We start from the raw sequence: 26,604 nt of genomic DNA, 5'->3' as shown, positions 1-26,604 counted from the left end.
GTCAGTATGGAGACTTTTTGTTCAAATCCCAACTTCACAATGAATTTACTGTACTCTTTCAGCCTAGTCTACTTCACAAGGAAGTAATGATGAAAGATAAAGCAGAAATCGCCAAAGCAGGATTACGGCTGAACATCAAAAAGACAAAAGTAATAAGGGAATTACACAAGTTTAAGGTTGATGATAAAGAAATCGAAATTGTTCAAGATTTTCTATTGCTTGGCTCCATCATCAACCAAAAGGGACACTCCAACCAAGAAATCAGAAGGAGATTGAGACTGGGAAGGGCAGCCATGAAGGAGCTACGAAAGATCCTTAAGTATAAGGATGCGCTGCTGGGGACCAAGATCAAGATAATTCATAGTATTCCCTATTACTATGCATGGGTGTGAAAGTTGAACAATGAAGAAAGCTGACAAGAAGGAAGTTTATTCATTTGAAATGCAATGTTGGAGGAGAGTTTTATGGATACTGTGAACCACCAAAAAGACAAGTAAGTGGGTTCTAGATCAACTCTCCCTACAAGCTCTAATGACTAAACTGAGGCTATCATACTTTGACCACTTTATGAGAAGACAAGAGTCACTGGAAAAGTTAATAATGCTAGGAAAAGTTGAAGGCAGTAGGAAAAGAAGACCCAACATGAGATGACTCAATCAAGGAACCCACTTCCCTCAGTTTGTAAGACCTGAGGAAGGTGGTTAAAGATAGGACATTTTGGAGGTCATTAATTCATAACGTCGCCATAAGCTGGAAGTGACTTGATGGCACTTAACACACACACACACACTCATATTTAAGTGATGCAAGGACGGACCATGGGCAGGGATAGGATGGTACTTCGCATTGCCATTTACACCACCCTACTTCCACCATTGCCTTTCTCTACCATATTTGTGCAAAGGCCTTCCATGGTACAACTACATTTGTGCAACTTCACCCACCGTGATCTGCTGCAAAAATGCAACATGCAAGGGCTCTTTCACAACTTCCTGGCCTGTCACTGATACACATGGTGCTTTATAGAAAAACACGAGTTTAAAAAGATAAGATTCCCTACCCCCCCCCCCCCCAAGGAGCTTACAATCCAAATATGGACAAAGCAGGGTAGGGCAAGTGGAACAAGGAGCTTTTACTGGATGCAGAAGTGAATGGGAGTGGGACCGCCTCTCTTCCTATGCTCCCTCACGACAACTTCGCTCAAGTCATCAGGGGCTTCTGCAGGCACAACTGCCAGTGGGCAACATCAACAACTGCCCGAACACGTGCTTTCTCCATTGTGGCTCCCGGATTGTGGAACGGCCTGTCTGAGGTCAGGGAAGCTCACACTCTCCTGACTATGTGACACTGAACTATTCAAGGGGGCATTTCTGCACAGGTAATTGGGTTGCACTGCGCACAATGGTTTTACAAACTTGCTTGGATAAATGATTAGGGACCATGGTCTATACTGGTGTGTGCAGTTTACTGTAAGTAGGATCCTATTATGTAAATACCATAGCACTTAATGTTTTGCGTGAATACTTATGCTATGCTTCAGTTATTTCAAGTGGCTCCAGACTTCCAAAATCCTAATGCATTGGTTATTGAATGTTCCATTTTGTTGATTGAACTGGCTCACGATGTGTAATCTGCCTTGACAAAGGCGAACTATAAATAGCATAAATAAAAATTTAAAAATAGAGGGAGGGGGATTAGGCTATAACTGTCAGAGAAACTACTTCACCAAGAGGGGTGTTTTGAACATGGGAAAGCTAAACCCGTAGATCCAGTTTTCATGCTGTTCAAAGCATCCTGCTGTCACTGTCAGAATGCCTCTGCTGCCCCAGAGGGCTTTCTGTTCTAGATGATAGCTCTCCGGCCAGCAGCCACAGTATTTTTAATGCTGCTTTTTTGCTGGTAAAAAACAGGGAAGGTGTCAAAGTGAATAGAGGAACAGAGTTAGAGGCATATATTCAGAGAACACGGGTAAGCGCTTGTACTGCACACAGTGTGGTGGATTTTGTGGTCTTGCAAAACACTGCGGGTTAAATTCATGAGTGTGCTCTGGCTCCCTTGTGCTGTTGCAGCTAAGCTCATCATTCAAAGTGATTTACAGCTGCTCAGTAGCACTGAAACAGCAGAAAGCAGCCAAAGCATTCTGCCTAATCTACCAAATTTTTCGCTCCATAAGACGCACCTGACCATAAGACGCACCTAGTTTTTAGAGGAAGGAAAACAAGAAAAAATATTCTGCCGAATAAAGACCCCCGTCCGGTTTCCAGGGAGTCCCTAGAAGCCGGGCAGGGGTCTTTAAACTGCTCTGCGCTGCCTGCCTAGGCAGCGCAGAACAGTTTTACCTCCCCCCCCCCACTTCCCGGTCCGAGGGTCACCTGTTGGGCGGGGACCCGCTCGGCTTCTAGGGACTCCCTGGAAGCCGGGCGGGGGTGGGGGTGGGGGTCTTGAAAGGCCCCAGGTTCAATCTCCGGCATCTCCAGTTAAAGAGCCCGGGCAGGTAGGTGATGTGAAAGACCCTTGCCTGAGACCCTGGAGAGCTGCAGCCGGTCTGAGTAGACAATACTGAATTGGATGGACCGAGGGGGGGTCTGATTCATTAGAAAGCAGCTTCATGTGTTCATGTGTATTTTGGAGGGGGCTGTGAGCTCAGTGGCGGAGCCTCTGCTCAGCATGCAGGAGATCCCAGGTTCAATCCCCAGCGGCATCTCCAGTTAAAGGGACTGGGCAGGTAGGTGATGGGAAAGACCCTTTCTGCCTGAGACCCTGGAGAGCCATGGGGAGGGGGCTGTGAGCTCAGTGGTGGAGCCTCTGCTGGGCATGCAGGAGGTCCCAGGTTCAATCCCCAGTGGCATCTCCAGTTAAAGGGACTAGGCAAGTAGGTGATGGGAAAGACCCTTGCCTGAGACCCTGGAGAGCCATGGGGAGGGCGCTGTGAGCTCAGTGGTGGAGCCTCTGCTGGGCATGCAGGAGGTCCCAGGTTCAATCCCCAGCGGCATCTCCAGTTAAAGGGACCGGGCAGGTAGGCAATGGGTAAGATCTCAGCCTGAGACCCTGGAGAGCCATGGGGAGGGGGCTGTGAGCTCAGTGGCGGAGCCTCTGCTGGGCATGCAGGAGGTCCCAGGTTCAATCCCCAGCGGCATCTCCAATTAAAGGGACTAGGCAAGTAGGGGATGGGAAAGACCCTTGCCTGAGACCCTGGAGAGCCATGGGGAGGGAGCTGTGAGCTCAGTGGTGGAGCCTCTGCTGGGCATGCAGGAGGTCCCAGGTTCAATCCCCAGCGGCATCTCCAGTTAAAGGGACTAGGCAAGTAGGGGATGGGAAAGACCCTTGCCTGTGACCCTGGAGAGCCATGGGGAGGGGGCTGTGAGCTCAGTGATGGAGCCTCTGCTGGGCATGCAGGAGGTCCCAGGTTCAATCCCCAGCGGCATCTCCAGTTAAAGGGACTAGGCAAGTAGGGGATGGGAAAGACCCTTGCCTGTGACCCTGGAGAGCCATGGGGAGGGGGCTGTGAGCTCAGTGGTGGAGCCTCTGCTGGGCATGCAGGAGGTCCCAGGTTCAATCCCCAGCGGCATCTCCAGTTAAAGGGACTAGGCAAGTAGGGGATGGGAAAGACCTCAGCCTGAGACCCTGGAGAGCCGCTGCCGGTCTGAGTAGACCAATACTGACTTGGATGGACCGAGGGGGGGGGGTCTGGTTAAGCATAAGGCAGCTTCACAAGGAGGGGCCCGTGGCTCAATGGCAGAGCCTCTGCTTGGGCATAGCAGGAGGCCCCCGGTTCAGTCCCCGCGGGGCGCCTCCGCTCCCACCCGCCCCTGGCCCAGGCGAGCCCGGAGCTGCCCGGCCTCCGCCTCCCCCCCCCACTCGCTGCACGGAGGCCGGGTGGGGCGCGTGGAGAGCGAGGCTGGATCCGCCTGGTCCTCCCTCCTTCCCTTCCGCTCGCCCGGCCTCCGTGCAGCGGGGATCGCCGAGGGGGAAGTGGGAGAGGGGAAAAAGGAAGGCCGGGGGTGGGGGGGTAGGCCTGAGGGGGAGACGCTGCCTTCGTCCGCGGGGGGAGGGGAAGCCGGGGAGGGGGGAGGGGAAGCCGGGGAGGGGGGGAGCCCCTTCTGAGGAGACCCTCCTTCCTTCCCGGGCGGCGAAGGAAGCCAGGCCGCGGGTCTGCTTACCTCCAGCGCTGGCCGCCCAGGAGCCCAGCAGAAGAAGCCGCCCCAGCACCACCATCTTCGACCCCCGGCCCAGGCCTCCTTCTTGTGAGGACTCCCAGAAGGGGGGCGGTGGGGGTTTAAACCTCCCCCTCCCGCGCTTCCCGGCCCTGAAGCGCCCCCGCCCAAGCTGAGCGAAGGCTGAGCGAAGGCGGCGTCTCCCCCTCAGGCCTACCCCCACCCCACCCCCGGCCTTCCTTTTCCCCCTCTCCCACTTCCCCCTCGGCGATCCCCGCTGCACGGAGGCCGGGCGAGTGGAAGGGAAGGAGGGAGGGCCAGGCGGATCATCCCGGCGGTGGGATCCGGCCTCACTCTCCGCCCGCCCCGCCCGGCCTCCGTGCAGCGAGTGGGGGGGGGAGGCGGAGGCCGGGCAGCGCCGGGCTCGCCTGGGCCAGGGGCGGGTGGGAGCGGAGGCGCCCCGCGGGGACTGAACCGGGGGCCTACTGCTATGCCCAAGCAGAGGCTCTGCCACTGAGCCACGGGCCCCTCCTCGTGAAGCTGCCTTATGCTTAACCAGACCCCCCCCCCTCGGTCCATCCAAGTCAGTATTGGTCTACTCAGTACTGTTGTACTGAGTACAGTTCCTCAGTTCCTGAGGCTCAGGAACGGGAAGAGTGCGGGGGAGGGGAGGTTAAACTGCTCTGCGCTGCCTAGGCAGGCAGCGCAGAGCAGTTTAAATACCACGCCTCCCAGCTGGCCGTCCGGGCGGGGAACGCCGGCTGGCGGGAGGGGAAGGGGTCCACACCTTCGCTCCATAAGACGCACCGACATTTCCCCTCACTTTTGAGGAGGAAAAAAGTGCGTCTTATGGAGCAAAAAATACGGTAGTTTTTATTTATTTACTTATTAGACTTATAACCTGCCCTCCCCAGCAAACTGGCTCAGGGCAGGTAACATTATTTAAAAAATACAACAACATACAATATAAATATACAGTAAAATCCATAATAAACCCATCAATAAAATTCTAAAAACCTAACATGGTGGTGCACAAGTCTAAAAGCTGTACGGGACCGTACAGGTGCAAACCTTTGCTATTTGTTGTTCCCACTAAGGGGAAAAGCAGGGGGAGGCCAGTAGATGGTATAAATAATATGAGCAAATATAGGCGGCTGTCCTCAATTGTAGGCCTGGTGGAAAAGCTCTGTCTTGCAGGCCCTGTGGAAAACTTTCAGATCCCTCAAGGCCCTGATGTTACCAGGCAGAGCATTCCACCAGGCCGGAGCCAGGGCCGAAAAAGCCCTGGCTCTTATCGAGGACAGCCGCATGCTCTTAGGGCCAGGTACCACCAGTAAATTTTCATCGGACAATCTTAATGTCCTTCGGGGGGTATACCAGGAGAGGCGGTCCTGAAGATACGAGGGTCCCAGACCATGTAAGGCTTTAAAGGTCAAAATCAGCACCTTGAACCTGATCCGATACTCCAGTTGGAGCCAGTGCAGATGGTAAAGCACTGGCTTTATATGCTCTCGAGGCGAGGCTCCCGTTAGGAGCCTCGCCGCCACATTCTGAACCAGCTGGAGCTGTTGGGTCAGTCTCAAAGGCAGCCCTACATAGGGCGAGTTACAGTAATCCAGCCAGTTTTGCTGTTTTCTGGGTCCAACGTGGGTCCCTTGTGATGCTTCCGCCCCAGAGCCCAGCAGGCCACCCTGCTCAGGCAAACAGTATTGGAATATCTATCGTGGGGGGGGGGGATATTCCGATATTTAGCAGACTATATATTACTCTTCCTACACACTTGACACTGAGAGACACTGTCCTTCAGTGTTACTCCTCTGAAGATGCCTGCCACAGCTGCTGGCGAAACGTCAGGAAAGAAAATACCAAGACCACAGTCACACAGCCCGGATAACCTACAAGAACCAATAAAATACATTTATTGTTGAAATACACATTGGATAGGAAAGGACAAACAAGGGTTCACTATCCTGATCTACCTTGCTAATCCTCTAGGTATAAAAGGGTATCTGCCTTCCACTCCATCTTGGGGTGGGAAGGCCTGGACATGCGGAGCGCCCGGCTCCTAGATCTTGCTTGGATGATGGACGAAAAGGAAGAGAGAGAGAGGGGAAGTTTCCCTGAAAATACATCCTCTAAACATCAAAGGGGCAGGAAATGAGGGCAAGGTGTAACTAGAGATGACCTCCCCCTGTCCTGTCTATCTCTCTGACTTTGTGGTCAGTTCCCCCTCTCAATGTGCAGGCAAGTGACAGCGTCCTTGAAGGGCAGATTTTCCAACAAACAGCCCTCCAGGAAGTAAGTGAGGTCCACCACTGCTCAGAAGCTGGTGGGGGGGGGGGAGTGATTTTGGTGAGGGAAACCAAATCCCTCACTGCTCTCCAACTCCCTGTTAAGGGGGTTCAGAGCCTTTCCTTCGGTAGACTGCCCCACCTCCTTATCCCTGCCCTCTCACCAGTTTGGCACCAGGAAAGGCATCCAAATTGGATTGTTTTAGTAATGTGAGCCACAGAAAGGCACATAGGCAGAAATCAGGGCTATTGCTTTCTCTGAAACTAATACAAGTTTTACCGTGCATTCCTGAGAATCGGGGCAGGGGAACAGTGGGGAGAAGACGCAGTCGAACCGCCTCCTAAGCAGTTCCACCTACGTCAAGAAACTAAAAAAAAAAGCCTTTTCGCGGTTGTTTTTTTTTTGTTAAATGGGGCCTTTTTGCCCCATAGAGAACAGTGAGGCTGCGTCTGCTAAAAAGCAGGCGCAGCAACGCTGTTCTCGGTGCCGGCGTTACGGGGCGAAAGGGGAAAGGAATCCGCCTACCGGCAGCTCCTCCTCTCACCCTGCCCTGGGAACGCCCCCCACGCTGGCCCCGCAAGTCTCCACCGTGATCTGCGACACGGGGAGACTGCGCCAGCAGAGGAGCAGTGATTAGATGCACTTACGCTGGCAGCAAGGTCATGCCACCTCCTAAGGGTAATCGGCCCCCAACCTCAGGAATGCACAGCTATTCTACTGGAAAAACTCTAGAGAAAAATATATGTTACAGGACTAGGATGCAGATTAATGAAAGCCATGAAACAAGAGAAAGATTGCTACCTAACTTGGAGCTTACAAATCCTGGGCATCTGATCCCTCCTCCCCTGCTGTGAGATTCAAATGGGTGTCTGCATAAAGAAGATGATGTTTTTCCACATGGTCACTCTCCCCCACAGTCACACACATACACATAGAAAGGACAGCTCCTTTTTAGTTCTCTCACCCATGTGTTAAATAGGGTCTTACCCAATCTGGGTCTTGGATTCTGGCACCAACAGATTGCCACAACCTACTCAGCCAACAGAGAAGTGCTAGGATATCAAAGAGTCCCCATGTTTCATTCCTGGTTGCGAACACCATGCCTTTCTGGACAAGTTGAAAGTTTCCAGCCCTGCTGTCTTCACCAACTCCCATCAATCTCAATAAATGCCACTCCCTTCTGCTCTCATCCCTGACATCCTGAACACTGTCCAAAGTCAGGCAGCTGACTATGGCAGGAGACGTGGTCAGTGGATTCAGCCCAAGGTCAAGCACAGATAATTCCAGGTCCAAAGGGTCAAAGTAGGAGGGAGCAAATCCAAAAGGCGTGGTCAGGTCTGGTCTAGAAAAGTCAGGTTTGCAGAGCATGGCTACACAGGCAGGCATATGAGTGATGCGTTGCTCCCACATAAGGCTCCCTTCACTGGCTGTTAAAATAGGGAATTATCTTGCTGGGACAGATAAGCCAGCTGCAGTTAATTAAGTTGTTTCAGCATTCCCAGCCCGGTGTAAATCATCTGCCTCAATGCTGCTGTCAGGGATTGATCTCCGCTGAGCCAGCAATCTTGCGCTTCTTCGTCTCTCCTGAATTTCACATCCTAAACATCTCCTTCTCTGCTCCAGGGGCTCCAGTGACCCAAAAGGTGAGGCTGCCGGTTGGTGGGTCTCAGGCATGTCTTGAGTTCCTGAGCTGGAGGGCGGAGGGCATGGTGCCACTCCCCTGCTACAACTTCTGCCTGCTAGTTCTCCTCTGTCATCAGCCCTGGACAGGACTGACCTCCTCTACCTCCTCCTCGTCGGAGGTGTCAGCAGGCTGATCCACGACATATACCCTGCTGGCTTTTTCTCCTACCTCCTCTTATAATTCTCAATATTCAAAGAAAAATTAAGAGCCTACCTCTGTAATGAAGCCCCCAAATAGAAGTTTGGTAATATCGGAGCTTTTCTCCTTAATCTCTCAGTGAAATTTGAAAATCAAAGACATAATATGACAGATGTGCCATCTGCAAACTAGCCTGGGACTGTAGATTTCAAATGCTTTTAAGGCTCAGGTACTAAACTTGTGGATTCCAATGGAAGTCATATGCTTGAACTGTATGAGATATCATATTGCTCGCACATGGGCTGTGCTGTGTCAGTTTTTCTCAAGGAGGCCATTGGTCTGATAATACCACTGTGAGAAATTCAAGGCATTGATTTTGTCACAGAGAAAAGCTGTTTTCAAGCCTTCTCTTGAAATTCGTCCCTATATGATACTGACAAAGGGGAAGGGGGGGGGACAAACTCTTCACATGAGGAATGCATCTCCTCAGAAATACACATTTTAATCAGCCCCAAACTGACAATTTCAAGTTTTTTCAGAGCAATGGGGTTTGAGAACAGACTGGAAGAAAGGTTAAAAAACAGCAGAAAGGTTAAAAAAAAAGCTCTTTAAAATACCATTATAGGCGCAAACCATAACAGAAGGATGTTCACTTAAAAACAGAAAACAATAATACATATTAACATTCGGAAGCTGATACGAAATCCAATTTTATTGTTCCTAAATATTATTCTACCGCTTTGCAATATTTGAAATCTATTATTTCATCACAATATGTTTTAAAAAGATAGAATTAAGCCATGGTATCCAAAAGACAACTGATCTCTTTATAATTAAAAGGCAAAAACCCTAGTAATGCATTCCCAGGTCAAGAATCTGCAGTGACATTTTAAAGCATATGCAAATGTGTGCTTTAGAAACCAATAGTTACAGTCTAGCTTTTTGTACATGGCAGCCTGAAACAAGCACATAACTCTGATAAGAAAATGAACTGGCTCATGATTAATTTGGATTTCTCAGCATAGATTTTATGGTTTGTGCATAACACTGTCTGGAACACTGTGCTCTTTTAATGTGCAAATACATTTCTTTGCATGCAATAGCTTCTACACAGTAGAAGACATATCAGTGGACATCTCTCAGTGACATACCTTTCTTCCACTGAGACCTCCTTCAGTTGCTGGTGTGGTTTGGTACCTTCCATCTCTCGGATGCTCACTGCATAAATCTTTGTGGTATAGTCAATAGCTTTTTCTCTTGCAACATCACTGTCGTAACCTTACAGGAAAGTGCAATGGAAAATGATGCTTGTTTAAGTGTTTGCAATATTTGAATGTATAAATTATTGTACGTATTCATGATTAGTTATGGACAAAACACACAATAAATTGTTTCTGGATCACTTCAAAATGAAGAAATCCAAGGTCAATATCATGACATGTTACAAAACCCAAAAGTACGATGGATAGTGAAGAAAGGTTTTTCCACAATAACTCTGAAGCAAGCTTAATCATCTGGCACCAGCTAATCATTCTGTTCATATTTCTTGCTTAGGGCCAATCTACATTTTATACAGAATAAGTTGATACATACCATTACAGATTACAGGTGAGGAACAATTTTTAAAAAGCTTCCATGAATAAAAACCAACAAAAAGTCCCCATATATAGTAAATTATTCCTTTGTGCAGATAAATTTGGCATACACCTCTCCCTGATGTTCTAATTTGACATACCAGGGAAAGGGGGGGTATGAGGGAGCATTTGGAAGTATAACTCTTCTCCACCTGAATCTGTAATGACATAGTCCAGAACTCTATGACCTCAGGCCACCATCTTGTTCTGCATAATATGATTCTTCCAGAGAATCAAGGTCCTGAATTCACCTAATGAACGCAACCTGCTGTGTAGATGTTCTTCTGTATCTGTGTAGATTAATGGAATACTCTGAAAGAACAACAAATAAAGCATATGACCCATTGTAACCCTTTACCTCCATCTTCTTCTGCGTCAGTATCTGACTCCTCACTGTCCACTAGCTTGCTTTCTTGGGTGCCCACGAATTCTCGAGTCCAGATCATCAGTGCCGTGTCGGCTCCACCCACGGTCAGCAGCACAGAATCGTTATGTAGCCACCGGACGTTGGTGACATGAGCGCTGTGACCCACATACTTCTTGAATTTGGCATGCTGGCCCTGCAACACAAGCAATTGGCATGAGAGCCAGTGTAGTGTAATGGCTGGAGGGCTGGACTTTGATTGGGAGACACAGATTCAGATCTCTGCTCAGCCATGAAACTCACTGGGTGACCTTGGGCCAGTCACTGTCACCCAGCCTAATCCAGCTCATGCTTCTGTTAAAGGATAAAACAGGAGGAAGGAATTCTGTGTATGCATACTGTTGTAGGGTCGGTAGAATATACATTAAATAGACTGAAGTTCAATTAGTTACTTTCCCCACTGCCCCTAGTCACACACTTATTCCCCACTGGCCTGCTTTAGAAAAAATACTTCAAAAACTGTGTTACGTCGTACATTACCTTCACTGGATATTTAAACAGCTTCACAAAGCCAAAGTCATCTCCTGTAGCTAAAAGGGTACCATCTTTGGTAAGAGAGGCTGCATTTATAACTGTGACATCACTGTGCATTGGCCAAATTCCTTCACAGGTTGTACCAAGAACACATGTCCAGGAATCCCATTCAATCTTCTCAATCTGATAAGAACAGAAAGCAGTTCTAAACCATAAATGCATCAGGATTGACATTCTCCAGGGTACTAATTCCCAAACACCTGTCAGGTATCTCTAGTTGGCAGAAGAGCAGCCCAGTACAATGCTTGGGATCCCCAGATCTACAACAGGACTGCACACAAACACCCAAGTAGCTCAGTGATTCGTCTCCATGAACCTAGTAAAATATATTGGTGCAGGAAGTTAACAGGATGAGCTAATGTGCTGGGGACCAGGAAGGAGGACTGGAGGAACAGCTACTAGTGCACCACATATTTGGTCACTCTTTCAGGCTATGCCTTTGCAAGACACTGAGAGTGGGGAAAAGATCTGCAAAACCACTGATCTTCTATGAAGTCCTAGCCAGCTATTCCTTCTGTCTCTTGTACTTTTCTAGCTGGAGAATGTGTTGGCTCTTCATTTTCCCAATTGCCAATACAATCAATATTGTGCCTTTTGTAACCACCCAGCCTATTTTTCATAAGTTGTCACTCTAGCGTAGTCCCACCAGAAGAAATATGCACCGCATACCAAAAACATCTTCCACAAACATTTTCCAAGCCTGTGATGCATCACTCCATTTACTGCATACATTGAATACTTTTTTTTTATTGGCACATCACAGAAAATTAACTGGAAATGAGTATGAGGACAAAGGACACGGTGACAACAGAAAAGTGAGGGATGGGGGCAGCCTATTCCTAAGGGGGTATGCATTAGACAATGGGCAAGAGTGGCACTGCCACACCACCTCCTCAGAGGCCTCCTGGTCGCCGAAAAGAAATCTAACTGCTGAAAAAACAAAAAAATAGGAAAATGCCCCCATAGGCTTCAACGGGGCTATGCCGCTGTGGGAAGGGGAGTTCATGGGACAAAAAGGGTTAGAAAGCTGTCTGAAGGCAGCTCCGCCCCCAGGAACACCTCGCAGGACACCGGTGTGGGGACTTGTGCCACTGGAATGCTGCCAGGAGGCAGCGCCTGCACCTGAGCCCCAACGTGATGTCCCAGCGCCGGTATAGATGCCACCCATGATGGTGTAACTGCCCCTTATTATGGATTAAATGGACTCTTACTCCGGCACGAGGTCACGCTGGCTCTTTAGGAGCTTCCCCCCCTTCAGGCTTGCAGCCTTAGAGCAGACAAAGTTTTACAGCTGGTTGTAATCATCAGAAGGCCTTGCTGAGATCAAAAAGGATTTATTTTCAAGTAAACAGGCATTAAGATTGTAGTCAGTCAAAAAGGAGGGAATGTAAAAAGAGAGCGAGCAAAGCAAAAACAAGGAATGGCAGCCCCAGAGAGGGACTTCTCGGTTGTCGTGCCAAAATTATGGAACTCCCACCATGGGAATATTCATCTATCCCCTTCTATCACTGTCTTCTGCCAGTGGGTGAAGACTTTTTTTTTTGTTTTGTCTAGCATTCCCTCAGTGATCCCTCCTGCCTTTTGTTTTAATTTACCGTATTTTATTTTACACATGTATTTTTAGCTGTTTTACTTGGATTTATGCTATATTTTTATGCTGTTTTATTTGTCGGCTGCCTTGGTGGCCTGATTGTGAAGAACGGCAAGATATAAATGTAAATAAAATAAATAAGGAATGTCCCTATTGGCACTAAGGAATGAAACACTAAAAGGGAGAAGGAAGGGCAAGTGCAGCACCACATCTCATCCATGCCCCTTGTCTCGCCTGCCACAAATTGTCCCAACTTTGCCACTATCTTCTTATTATTCAAGACACCCTTTGGGAATGTTCTCTTTGCCTCATTCCAATCCCTTGGTCCTCTTCTTGCCACACCTACAAAAATGTACATATAGTTGCCTAAAGTATGAAATGCCAGTGTGCTGCCCCCAGTCTCCCACACAAGGGACAGCCAATGATATTAGCAGGGACAGCCTAGTATAAGACAGTTCAGAGGATCAAGAAATCAAACAGAGCATCCTTATGCATTAAGCAACTCTGTCAAAGAGTAAGAAAGTAATAATACTATATAAATGTCAAAAGTGTGGGTAGCAACGCTTGCAACCATTCAACAAACTGCTTCTTTCCTTCCTACCTCAGTGGGTCTTATTATATGCCTTTTTCCTCTTGGCGCTTCAAAAAATAATTGTTCTTTGGCACCAGAATTGACTTGCAATAGCTTCCCTTGATCATAAAGAAAAAGTGTATTACAACGAGGCTTAACAGACTGTACTAAATTCAGATATGTTATGACAAAGAAAGAACGAAATCCCTCCACAGTTAGTATTGACAAAAAACGCTGAAGCTTAGCTATTGAGCACTTACAAAGATCTTTGCCAAAAAAAGACTGTGTTTGGGCTTCCCTAAGGGTAAAGACAGAAATAGGGTTGGATCCAGCCAGCTTTCCCAGTCAATCTTGCTCAGTTCCTCTCCATACTACAGCTCCCATACCACATGACTTTTTAACATGAAGATCCCATGATTTTCAGCACAGACCTTTTTCGTAGTCAACCGGGGATCCCTCCTTCCTTTTTCACTCGCAGAAAAGCTGGTTAGATCCAACCCATGGTAAGGCTGATCTGGAAGCGCTTTCGCTATGTTCAGATTAAGCATAGTTTTTTCTTTTCCAAGACTAATTTTTTTGGGGGGTGGGGAACATAACTAATCTGTCAACTTCAGGCAGATGTTGGGTGAGCACAGTGCTGACTGCTAGTCCCTTGTGATCTAACCAAGAAACCTCTCTTTGTATTCCCAGAACAGTTCTGCACTTAAAAAAACATTTTCCTTGTAAAAATTACTATGTCACAATTATGGCATCATGCATAAACCCACAGTTGAAGAGGGTTCAGAGCTCAGTGGCAGAGTACAGGTATTGCATGCACTGGGTTCAATCTCTGGCATCTTAAAAGGTGTTCTAGATGGACCCTCTAGAGCTGCTGTTGGTCAGAGTAGACAGTACTGGACTGGAGGGTCCAAAGGTTTCATTCAGGCAATGTCGTATCTTCTTAAGAATAGTAAACCAGCAACCTCCGTGACATTATAAGGGAACTCGGGCAGCCCCGTCATAAGGGAACTTGGGCCAGTCCTGAACAGGATATAACTGAGACCCATACTTGTTCTGGAAGGAGAATGTTGCACAAGTCACAAAATATGCTTATATCTTGGGTCTGGACACCTTCCTGGCTTGAACTCGTGATATGTTGAAAGCATGCTTCAAATATTATAAAAACTACTTCTAACGATGAAAATCATTGGTTCACTTTCTCTGTAAATATAATTTTTGAAATTGTGTACTTATGACAGTTTTTAAAACTCCTACAAGAGAACTAGGAGCCCACAAATAAACATGCTCTTTTTCTCTGTCTTGCCATAATCACCAATCAGAGGTTATGCTTTTTAAACAATGTTTCAAAAACTTACAACTCTTGTTTGACCTAATTTCACAGGGAGACGGGTGTTCAAGGCTTTTTACCTCTTGAATCCCATTCAATATGTGTGATGTAGCTGGATGCCCCTTTGCAGATGCCAACTCTTTTGCTGGTTAGCACATTATAAATATCTACAAAATTATCATGGGAAGCCACTGCCAAATATTTTCCTGAATCTGCAAGAGACAGATACTCAAGCTATTCACCAGTAAACACAACATGACATTTGCTATTTTTTTCTCTTTATGTATGCCTTGAAAATTAATGATAAACACTTGAAATGATACAGTTGGAAGGGTCTTGTAGGCAATCTAGTCCAACCCCTGCTCAAGGTAGAAAACCCAAAGCTTGAGCATTCCCAACAGATAGATGTCCAACCTCTGCTTGAAAACCTACAGCAAGGGATAGTCCCTGTTCTGCAACAGATGGCATTGTTGAACTGCTCCTATCCATTAGGGAGTGTCTTCCACTTCTACTGAGTTAGAGAGTTACAATATGAGTCCTGGACTGACCCAGTTTTGTATGGTGAAAAAGCATCAAGTTCAAAGAAAGAGCCCAACAGAATAGTGCAGTGTCACTTAAAGTATGGAGTAAGGCCAACCCGCAGCCCGTTACTTGCTGGCTTGGTCGCCACATACCCTTGTAATATACATATGCAATAGTGTATTGCAAAATGGCAGCCTGAATAGCTGAATCTCAGCTATGAAGAGCAGAAAAAGGCATAAGGGTAATGGTAAAGAAAGCCACAGCTTTCAGTTTGCAAGACCCAAGCAAGGCTGTCAATGATAGGATGTTTTGGAGGTCATTAATTCATAGGGCCGCCTATGTTGGAAGCGACTTGATGGCACATAACACACACAATGGTGAGGAGAAAGGTCGAATTAGTGGTTGGATGTGGCTTATATTTCACCTACTGAGGGAATAGTGGGTGGATGTTTAAGCATTTCTACATATCAGGAAATGGTGGCAAGTGATGGGAGTTTATAAATGCACCCCCCCATCCAACATTAAACCATTTCAATTTATTCAAACAAATGTCTTTAGAGGTGAACTGCCAAAGGTCAGTTTTCTCCTTAATGTTTCATTTTAAGTCTTTCATTAAAAAAATCTTATTTCTTCTGCACCTCGAGAAAATTTAATGTCAGAAATCATTTCCTTTCTGTGATGGAAAGAGACCATATCTTCAACGGTATCAGCATTCACTACCAGAAAACTCCCGTCGTTCAGCCCCACAGCCAAGGCTTTCCCATCAGGGGAGAAGGCACAGCATCTTCCACCTAGAAAAGATATGAAAGCATTTCTGCTTAGAGCTTTGATGCCAAAGGAGAAAAGTCAGCGCAGATTAAAGGATCCTCCCACACAAATGTCCCGGAAATAACAATTTCTTTCTGTTAAAGCTGTGAAACAGACAGTTCATATATAATATTAAGAATGTAGAGGCAAACCACTATCAAGGCATTTCATTGATCTCATGCTTCTATTTTTACAAGTATTCAAACATTTAAACTAGTTACACTTATCTCTGCAAGCATTGTGCAACCCCTCTGAGCATAAATAAAACATCAGAAGGGATTGCATGTTTTCAAGTCTTCATGATTATGTCAGTGATGAGATAAGGAAATGCATGTTCAATTCCTTCTGCCACCAAGAATATATACTGTTTATGAGAACCAATTGAGGTCATAATGTGACATGAAATCTTCCTTAAGCTGGACCATCAAGATAAACATTGTGACGGGGGAAAACACAGTTGTTTCTGGCTGAGGGCAGGTTGTTGGCTGGCTTGTTGGGTGGTTTTAAAAGTTCGTGGTCCAGAAGAATTGTGGGGAAATGGTTCCATTTTCACTTTTCCAAGGACTGATTTAATCACCATGGAGAAATCACTGGTTTTAACCAAAGTCCTTATATTATAATATGATTCATATGAATCCCAGAGACTTTATCTGTCAATTTTTCTAAAGCAGGCCTGCACAACTCCTGACCTCACAAACCAATGCAACCCACTGGACCTATATTGAGGACTGCCAAGATATTCATAACCCATTGTTTTTTCACAGTTTCAGGAAGACAAGCTAACTGAGGTCTATCGAGGTCCTAATAATGACCATACACAGGTGATAGGCTACATTTCTGCATCACAAATTGGGCAGGCCTGCTGTAAGATGTACCTGGAAAAAGATTTAATTAAAATCTCTAAAATAACAGCTTATATTGTTAAATATGGGTTACCTTTCTTGAGTTTTCTTACAGCCAGCATACGGTGTTGGGAGGAAAGTTCCCAGATCCTTAGAGTTTTGTCATCACTCACTGTTGCACAGATAGGCAAGAGAGGGTGAGCTGCCAAACCCCAGACTTCCCCCTCCATATGACCCTGTTTGTACAGTAAGAAAGAGGTTTAGAGGGGAAATGTTTGTATAACCATGTCCCAATTCTAAGTCATTATACTTTCTAAGGAACATTTTCCCACTGTATTATTAATTCTTTCTTCCCTTCATTTATACCCTGCCTTTCCCTCAATGGGGACCCAAAGTGGTTCTCCTCTCCTCCAGTTTATCCTCACAACAGCTATATGAGATGGGTTAGGCTTAGAGTGAATGAGTGGCTCAAGGTCACCTAGCAAGCTTCCATGGTAGAGTGGAGATTCAAACCTGGGTCTCCCAGATCCAATTCCACACTCTAACTACTACACCACAAACTAAATATCAACAGGATCTCTAGTCTTCACTATTCCTTCTTATTCTCCCCCTTTCCCGCCTGTGTACTGAATAAATAATCTCTTTGGGAGTCATAATCTCATAAACCATATAGCACATTCTGCCTGAGTTCTGATTTCCAGCCAGAAGAGAACACAAGCAGCTCTGCTGGAAGCTGTGCTCTGACACCATCTTCTGCTAGACTGGAAGGCAAATGTGAGGCAAACCATTTTTAAGAGGGAAGAAATTGTGCCCCCCCTTTCCATCTTGGATCACCACGTTTACTTTGTCAATGTCTATTCTGTTATGACTTCTTACTTTTCAAGTTTGTAGATTTTGCAAACAGACTTGGATGCACAACTGTTCTTTTATAAAGGTAAAGAGGCAGGACAGAAATCAATCATATTAAAACTAATACAGAAGTGAGCAATCACAGAAATGCTGAGTGCCCTGGTTCTCTTTCAAGCATATCTTGGTATATAAGACAAACCATAGTACCTGCACAAGAAGAGTCATGGGGCCACTTTTATCAATTTCAAGAATCTCTCCATTTTTTGTTCCCACCAGTATATGACCATGTCCTAAAGTGATGGCCCGAATCGATGGATTGTCTTCCAGCAGCAATCCTGGATGATTGGGATGTAGGGGGAAGCACACCTTTATATGAATGTATTCATTTTCAACCAAAAGAAAAGCCTCATCATAAGCTACAATTTACAGACCAATCATTATAGAAGGGAACCTGCAGCAGGTAGAAGTCTGTTGTTGTCACTTTGCACATGGGCAATGCTAGTAGTGAAGAACGAGCATGCAGGAGAAGCTTGAAATAATGATTAAGCCCTGACCTGGCTAGCCTAGGCTAGCCCGAACTTGTCGGATCTCAGAATCTAAGCAGGGTCAGCCCTGGTTAGTATGTGGATGGGAGACCACTAAGAAAGTCCAGGGTTGCTACGCAGAGGCATATCTCTTGTCTTGAAAACCCTACAGGGTTGCCTAAGTCAGCTGTGACTTGACAGCAACATCAACACAAACCCTGATCAAGTGAAGAACTGTAGTCTCAGAAGTCTGACTTTAGTACAATTTTAAGACATTTTTAGTTAAGGCTTGCAGCATAACATAATAATATGGGCATTTGGCATTCAATAATGAAAAGCTAAGAGGTCATTTACATGCAAGGTTTAACTTCTGAGGCCAGAACTAGACGTTAACAGCACCTCTGTGTCTCGCCTCTTTTCTTCCTTATGGAAAACATTAGATCTAATGCCATCATGCTCTGAATGACCCTTCCTCTGCAAGCAGATTCCAACACAGTTACCCTCCCAAGCTCTTTTGGCTTGCTGAAATTATACCTTTAGACCCAGGTGACAGCGCTGCTCTTTTGATGGCATATGTCTTCAGGCACCTCTCAAATGTATCATCCCAAAGTGCCACCACACCATCCTTCCCACCTGTCACAAAGCCCTGGGGAAACACAAATTTTGAAATGTACTGAACACATTTACCTGAATATGGGCAGGCTGGCCATTATAGTGAGTGGGGAATCCCCCCCCCCCACACACACACACACATACTTGGGCTGGTCCAGCCCAGGGTAGATGGGTCGTGCGCAGCCTGGGGAAGACGGCTCCCAGTCCGGGCAAAAAGTGAGTGGACGTGCCAAGCCAGCAGAGCCAGGGGATGGCGGTGCCCAGGTCCAGCAGATTTGCAGGGGATGAGCTGTGCAAGGTGTGGGACTGTCTTGCTCTTTTTCCCTCCTTCCTTTGTAGGGGCGGGGCCTGGGAGGACCAGGGGCAGGACCCTTGTCCAGGGCCATTTTTTCCTCCATCCCTGCACCTTAAAGAGTTAACTTATAAAGAATAATGTGCCCGCGTGCCATTGAATTACACAATAAAATTTTTCATACGCTGTGAACAATTCCATTTCTGTTGGACCCAGGCTCACAAGTATCCATCGCCATGGGGCCATTTGAGAAGTGATGCACTTTGTTCAGTTAGATTTATAAGTGCTAAGACAACAGTGTGCAATGGAATATGTGGAGGAAGTGGCCATAATTTGGTAACAAACCAATATGTAATCATGACAGGGAAGATATCCTTGTCAGATTTGCTTAGGGACACACTAACAAAGTTGCCAGATGCCCTTGGGACAGGGTTCTTGTGTCTTTACTAAAAGGGAGAATTGGCATTCCTGCCATTTAGTTATGTTAGCCAGAGCAGCCAGGATCAAAGAACATAGGAAGGAGTACTAAAAGTCAAGACTGGAAGGTACTACGGATCATCCCAGTTGTCTTTACTAGGAACATCTATCAGGGACAATGCCTCTTCTAGCTGCAGTTAGAGCCAAACTGTCCCCTTCAATATATCTGTTCAGTTTCCATAGGCACTTTTCTGTCTTATGTCCTTCTACTATGAAGAGGTTCTGTGAATTTCCTATGTCTACAGGTGTGTTAAATTGCCTCAGTTCTATGGGTTTGATAATCCTCAAGAACAAGAATGTGGTTGCCTGATGCAAAGGTTACAAATCATGTAAGGTATGTAAACAGTCCTCTTTGTATACATGTATGCTCTAAAGACATGGGAAAGCAATAAAGAGGTTAAAGTTTTACTGTTAGGTGTGAAAATGAAATCCAGGGCCTTCAAGCTAGAATTTTCATAAATGCTATATGCCAAGAACCAGTGAGAATCCACTGGATGTAGTTAGAAGTATAGGTGGAATTCGGTGGGGAGGGGAGAAGACAAGCAGCTGTTGCCCCTCATCAAAAATCTGATTGCACGTATCTGAAGATATTAAAAAATAATCATGAGAGGAACCAAAGACAAAAAATGTAAATAATAGATTAACTCAATCACATTTGACTGGGTAAACGATACATGGATTGTGACAATGAGAAAAATTCTAGATACAATTATGCAGACCTGAAGAAAGTACAGGAAAGAGAAAATAACCATATGAAGAAATGTTATGGAACTTAGGACTGTTTAATTTAGGACAAACAGGCCAAAGTATGGTAGAGGTATGGAAAATTATGCACAAAGCAGAGAAAGTGAATGGAAATAAATTATGCAGTCTCCCAAAACACTGCAACTTATGGCCATCCAACAAAACTGACTGACTGGCTGTAGGTTCATGAAACCAAAAGGAAGTACTTCAAGACCTACTGCCATATAATGCTGTAATGGTTACCATCTTGGACTGTTTCTAAACTACATCAGACAAACTAATGGCGGATCAGACTATTGGTGGCCCTAAGCATGACAGCTAAGAAGGAAGAGTCCATGTTCAGTGCCTGTATAACTAAGTTTCAGATGCTGGAAACAGATGGTCACCCTCATTTTCTCCTGCTTTGGAGTTTCCTAGGAACATTTCACTGACACCTACTGGAGACAAAGTATTAGACTCAATAATTGACTCAGATACGACGTAACTAATAATCCTTGGACCTCTACCCTCTAAAATCTCTAAGCTCCAAGGATGAAAACACAGTCGTTAAAAGGCTGTGAAAAGAGACATGTATTGATAGTCTTATGAAATCCCAAAGCCAAACAAGTGGCATAACCATACCTTATCTAAGGCATGCATTGCAAATACAGGCCCATCATGAGCTTTTACAGTCTTAAGCAGCAAAATATCTTTCCAGATGTAAATGTCTCCAGTAGCAGAACCAGAGAAAACCAGATCCTCTATTCGTCCATAGGAAACACTCATCATAGTTTCTTGTTTCCCAATATTTCCAAAAATTCCACGTTTGGAGGTAAAACCACCACCTGTAGTTTAAGACAGAGAAAGCAGAAATATTGTAATATTGCTATCAGCCACTTAAATGAGTTGACCCCTATCCCCATTACACCCTGTAGAGGTGGAACACTGACATAAAATGAATTACATACAAACAAGCAGAATAGAAGACAAGGAATAATCTCCATCCCTCTGTAAGACAAGAGCTCTTTTCCTTATGACTTTATAATGTGTCAGGATTTTAGAGGTGAATGTCATAATCATTAACACTATGTTTTGAAGATTAGAAGGAAAGCCAATAATAAACCCATCCAAGTACCTCAATGAATGATTTAAGCAGATGCTTAAAATTTCTCCTAATGCCATTAATGGGATGGACAGGTGTGTTTACTCAGAAGGAAATCCCGTTAAATTAACTAGATTTGCTTCCTGCTAAGTGTCCATATCACATGGTATTCATCTGCCTGTCCTGCTGGCCTGCTATGCCAGTAATACTTAACATGTTTCGGGGCAGAGGATAAAGAATTTCACTAACAGCACATTCCTGAGATTCGGAGTACGGGCATTCCTGCCAGCGTTGGGGCCACTAATGCTGGCGTAAGTTGCCCGGATGCTGGTGCAGGGGCCCGGACGCCGGCGTAGGGCTGTCGATTCGGTTCGTCCCGAACCGAAAAACAGCCAAATTTCCCCTGATTCGGCAGTTTTTAGTTCGGATGGAACCGAACTCAAAAAAGGCGGGAAAACGGGGAGCCGAATTCAGCGAGTTCGGGGTGTTTGGCGAATAAATTCGGCAAGTTCGGGGTTCGGAGCAGCAGCATAACCGTCAGTTAGTAAGCAGCATTCTCCCACGGCCAATCGGTGGCCAAGCTGGGTCTTCTTCTGGCCAATCAGTCGCGATTGAGTGCATGAGCCCAGCTGCTGCGTGGCCCGGGGAGAGAAAGAAAGAGTATCTGTTTGTGTGTGTGAGAGAGATCCCCCTTGGGGTGTGTGTGCACATTTGAGCCATTCCGTGGCTGCAGGGGGTGCATTTTTGGGGGTAGAGCCCCCCAACTTTCAGCATAGCTTCAGAGGACCCTTCTTGCAAGAACCCCCAAGTTTTGTAAAGATTGGATCAGGGGGCGAAATATGGGCCCCGGAAGGGGTCGCCCCCTTAATATGCATTTTTATTCCATTTACAGAACACATTTGCACCATTCCGTGGCTGCAGGGGGCACATTTTTGGGGGTAGAGCCCCCAAACTTTCAGCATAGCTTCAGAGGACCCTTCTTGCAAGAACTCCCAAGTTTTGTAAAGATTGGATCAGGGTGGGGGCGAAATATGGGGCTGGGAAGGGGTCCCCCCCACCCTTAATGTGCATATCTGACAATGGGGGGTTTGCAATTAGCAGAGTTTGCCTCCCATGCCCAAAGCTCCCAGCCCCGACAAACAGCTGAGCTGCGGGGAGCAAGGGCGGGGCAGGTGCGAAGAAGATGGAACAAAAGACATCCACAGTAAGACCCATTTTGGGGCTTTTCTCTATAATGTTTCTCCTGTGTGTGTGTGTGGGGGGGAAGCAGAGTCTGTGTGTGTGTATGTGGGGAGGGAGCAGTTTCTGTGGGTGGGGGGGAAGCCAAATGGGGCTTTCACCCATTCTGCCTGGGGGTGTGTGCCCCCTGGAGTTTCTCTCTCCCTGGTTTGAGGGGGGGGGCTTCAGTTGTGTGTCCTCAGGTTTTCCCTCATTCATAAGATCGGTTAGGTCTATTTTGATGCTTGCTCAAAACTGGTTTTCAAATTGTGACTTAAAGAATGCATTTGCCTGGTCGTGAGTCCGATGCAAATGGGGAAATTCCACCCCCTCCTGCTCCTTATGCATAGCTAGCGTGCCTCTGTCCCTTTCCATGGTCTGCAAACTTCCAGGCGTCATGTGTTGCTTTGCATGGTTGCAAACGTGTTGCTTTGCATGATTTGCAAACTTCTTCGCACTTGCCCCGCTCTTGCTCCCCCCAGCTCAGCTGTTTGTCGGGGCTGGGAGCTTGGGGAGTGGGCGGCAAGCTCTGCTAATTGCAAACCCCCATTGTCAGAGATGCACATTAAGGAGGGGGACCCCTTTTGGGGCCCATATCTCAGCCCCCCCGACCCAATCTTCACAAAACTTGGGGGTTCTTGCAAGAAGGGTCCCCTCAAGCTACGCTGAAAGTTTGGGACCTCTACCCCCAAAAATACCCCCCGGAGCCGCGGAAAGGAGCGATTGTGTTTTTAATGGCTTTATTCGGCCGAATTTTTCCCCGAACTCCGGCTCTCGTGCCGAATTGCATGGACCCGAAGCGGGGGAGTTAGGACTTCGGCATTTCCCAAATAAAAATGGGCTGAATTTTGCCGAATCCGAATTTTACCGAATTTTTTTTTTAACAGCCCTACGCCGGCGCAGCACCTTCCTGGCCACCTAAGGGCTTTCACCCTTCAGGCTCAGGAATGCACTGTAAATGGCACATAAGTATATGTACTAATTAAGATTAATGAACTGCTGTTTGCATGTTACATATATGAGCAGAAAGCACCTTTGAATTATAAAAAGGGGTCTAAAATACAGAGTGAACCAATTCTGAGAGTTTAAGACAGTGTTTCCAAAATAATGATAGAGGCAGCATGTTTTTTTTCCAGTATTAAAATTAGGGGCACCATTATATTATTACACCACCCCCCCCAAAAGCTGACACTATGGCATGCTTTTATTTATGCATTTCATTTACACCTCACATTTCTTCCCAGTGGGGAACCAAAGCACCTTACATTGTTGTCCTCCCCTCTATTTATCCTCACAACATCCTCGTATTGCAGGTCAGGCTGAGAGGGTATGTAAATGGCCCAGGGTCACCCAGCAAGCTTCCATGACCAAATGCTGCTGGTGAGGCAATAACACTAACCTGTGGGCCTTGGCACTTATACAAGCATCTAATATAAAATGGGCAGCGATGCACAACAAGCCAGCACAACATCTACTTGGGGTATAGATCTCTGGTGTGACAACTAAGCAAGTATAGCTGCTATGCATTGGTGTTATAGCCCAACACCCCTATAGTCATCTAGTGCTCCATGATGGATGTAGGAAAAGAGTCATGCAAAAACACTTCAGACTCAAAGAAGAGATCCCAAAAGGCCAAGAGGGAGAAGCAGCATGGATCAGACTCTAACAGCTCAATCCTAATGGGAGAGTGAAAGGGGATAGGAGCCGGCGTGACTTCTGCGTTGGAATTAGTGCCATGTGCCAGATCTGGGGAGCCATGGGGTAGCGCCAGGCTCAGGTGCCGGCGCAGCCTTGCCGGCAGCATTTTCCCAATGTAGAGGCTTGCGCCAGAATCAAAAGGGGTGTTCCTGGGGGCGAAGCTTACTTTAGTCCACTCCCTAAGCCCTTTCGGTCTGCGAATGCCTCTTTTTGCAGGTGCTGAATTACTCCTGCACAAAGGCAGGAGTAACCCCATGAAACTCTATGGAGAGTTCCACAGGGTTTTCTTCAAAACTGGTACGGTTGCACTGTCCCTGGATGCCCTTTAACCACCCCCACCATTAGGATTGGGCTTCCTGCTCACAAAGAAATCAATGGTCAGCTAAAATGAGTTAAAATATAAAGCAAGACACCCTTTCGCAAGAAAATTTATCCTGAATGCAAACACTCTTGACTTTTCAGATTCCAGCCACATAAACAATGGTCAGTGATTGTGACAACAGAGGACAAATATTACAGAAGACTTAAAGGGATTCTTAAAACAGTGTCTAACACATCAAAAAGAGCAATCTGGTCTCCTCCCTGCGTTAACTATAAGGGCAAGAATTCATCTCCTAGACCTGAGCTTCAACACATCTGTAAGGTGATATTCATTCATTCTGTTCATCAGGCCCCAAACACAGCCTAAGCAAACGCACACTTGACTTCTTCATTGACTTCTCTTGACTCAAATTTTAGATTCGAAGGTTCTCATGGCAGGGATATAGGGAGCCAGTGGCTGCAGAGTGCTGGACTAAAATCTAGGAGATTTTATACCACATTTCTGTGCAGTTGAGATGTAGCTCCAATATTACATCCTGGGAACAACTTACAGTCTGAGGTTTATGGTATTTTGAACAGCATAAAATGGCCCTTGGTAAAAAAGAAAGTTAAAATCTTAATGTAACAGAATACCTGCTTGTTGCCAGAATTTAATGTGCTTCATTCCAACAGTCACCAGTTTATCAGCATGATGAGGATTGCATTTCACCACAAATATTTTATCTTTGTGACCCCTGGAATAAATTTAAAAATAAAAGGAGGCATGAGTACTCTGCCCTTCCTATGGTTGGAGATTTTGGAGCATTATTGAGTGGCAGGAGATTGAGGAAGGCAGATTTTATGTAGCAAAGAGGGAAAGGGGAAAGGGATTTGTCATTCTCCTTCCCCACCATTACAGTTTTCCAGCCTCCACTTCCTCTTTCTTTTCTCCCAACCAGGCTCTGGAAGTAGAAATAAACTCCATCAGAAGAGCAGGTAAGGGGAGGCAGATTTATGGAGGTAAGCATGGGTAGGGACCCCTCTTCCTACTCACCGGTTATTTGCTTTGCAATTATCCCACTCTTATTTATACTTGCTCGGTATAACACATGGGGTATGATGCCACCAAGTTTGGTCAGACTAGAAATTCTCACTCTTTTTGCACTTGCTCCCCAGCCCATCTGAACTTGCCCTACCTTCTGCCCCACCAACACAATATCAATCATCTGTTCTGCAGCTGAACATGCAAACTTTCTGAAGTGCAGTTGTGTGTAGATGCTTGTGAGAGTTGGGGCAATAACCCAGCATCCTTAGGACAAAGCAATAGCTCTTTCTGACTAAGGTCCTTTCTGAGATTCAAATCCATCTGGAAAGAAGGGGAGGGGGCGACCTCACAAATTTTATGTGGTTTAGTCAGTCGATGGAGGGGTCTGCTCACTCCTGTAGTAAGGAGTTACAAAGGAAAGCTACAGTCAAGAAAGAGATAATGCTTGGAGGAGAGGCTTCCTGGTGGTGTCTGGGAAGAAGACGCTGTTTTGTTACTAAGCCTGTTGAGTTCCTTCACAAGTTATTTGGGGAGCCTGGAAGATCTTCCTAAGTTCTCATTATAACATCTCCCACCTGTGCATAAGAACTATTGTCCAAACAGACCCTTGTTCCATTCATTCACTTATTCACAACATCATGATCACTAGAGAAAAATTATGTATCAACGAATAATTTCAGACCACAAAATTAGAGACATTTACTGGGGACTGAGTTTTCAAAGGCTTATACTGTAGGAACACTGCCGCAATTGATTTGGGGTGTAGAGCTGTCTTTCTACACAATTCTGGGAGAGCTCCAGGCCCCACCTGGAGGTTGGAAACTCTAAGGGGAATGGAGTTGTCCCTATTGGCTATCCTCCAATGCCTGCATGTTTAGCTGAATGTCAGCAGCAAGTCTCTACATGTAAATAAGTGTATGCAATAGGCTCCTTCATATGATTGGAAATGCTACAAAAAGCAGAGTCTCAATTACATGAAGGCTCCTACATACCTGTATGACTGCACATGTGTAAGAGCTCTCTGCAGATATTCAGATGGACACATAGAAATAATGGGAATGTTCAGGGAGTGGTATCCAGTTCCGCTCCACATTCATTCAGTGAACATGGGGCCGAACTTCTGAATGTGATATAGATTTCATTGACTGTAAAAAAAAAAAAAAGACCAGTCTGTCTTAACGTAGATAATGTGTTTGATTGTATGTTTGAGTTTGTAATTATATTAATGATCTCTGTTTGAATTG

At 46.0% G+C, this 26,604-nt stretch overlaps 1 protein-coding gene across 4 annotated transcripts in view; it reads right to left on the bottom strand.

Moving 5' to 3' along the window:
• EML6 (EMAP like 6) overlaps positions 1-26,604 on the bottom strand; it is a 157,379-nt gene that overhangs the window by 41,234 nt on the left and 89,541 nt on the right. For all 4 annotated transcript variants that reach the window (XM_056852697.1, XM_056852698.1, XM_056852699.1 and 1 more), the window contains exons 17-27: positions 24,970-25,070; positions 20,640-20,842; positions 18,428-18,539; positions 17,577-17,704; positions 16,615-16,756; positions 15,510-15,662; positions 14,430-14,561; positions 13,053-13,141; positions 10,807-10,983; positions 10,261-10,462; positions 9,420-9,546 (exon numbers count right to left, since the gene is read on the bottom strand). In XM_056852697.1, the coding sequence (XP_056708675.1) occupies positions 9,420-9,546; positions 10,261-10,462; positions 10,807-10,983; positions 13,053-13,141; positions 14,430-14,561; positions 15,510-15,662; positions 16,615-16,756; positions 17,577-17,704; positions 18,428-18,539; positions 20,640-20,842; positions 24,970-25,070 (1,566 nt within the window). The remainder of the gene's footprint in view (positions 1-9,419; positions 9,547-10,260; positions 10,463-10,806; positions 10,984-13,052; positions 13,142-14,429; positions 14,562-15,509; positions 15,663-16,614; positions 16,757-17,576; positions 17,705-18,427; positions 18,540-20,639; positions 20,843-24,969; positions 25,071-26,604) is intronic.

The sequence above is a fragment of the Euleptes europaea genome, chromosome 7 (genome assembly GCF_029931775.1).
Source record: "Euleptes europaea isolate rEulEur1 chromosome 7, rEulEur1.hap1, whole genome shotgun sequence".
NCBI classification, from domain to species: domain Eukaryota; kingdom Metazoa; phylum Chordata; class Lepidosauria; order Squamata; family Sphaerodactylidae; genus Euleptes; species Euleptes europaea.
This window is presented reverse-complemented; position numbering and strand designations above follow the sequence as displayed.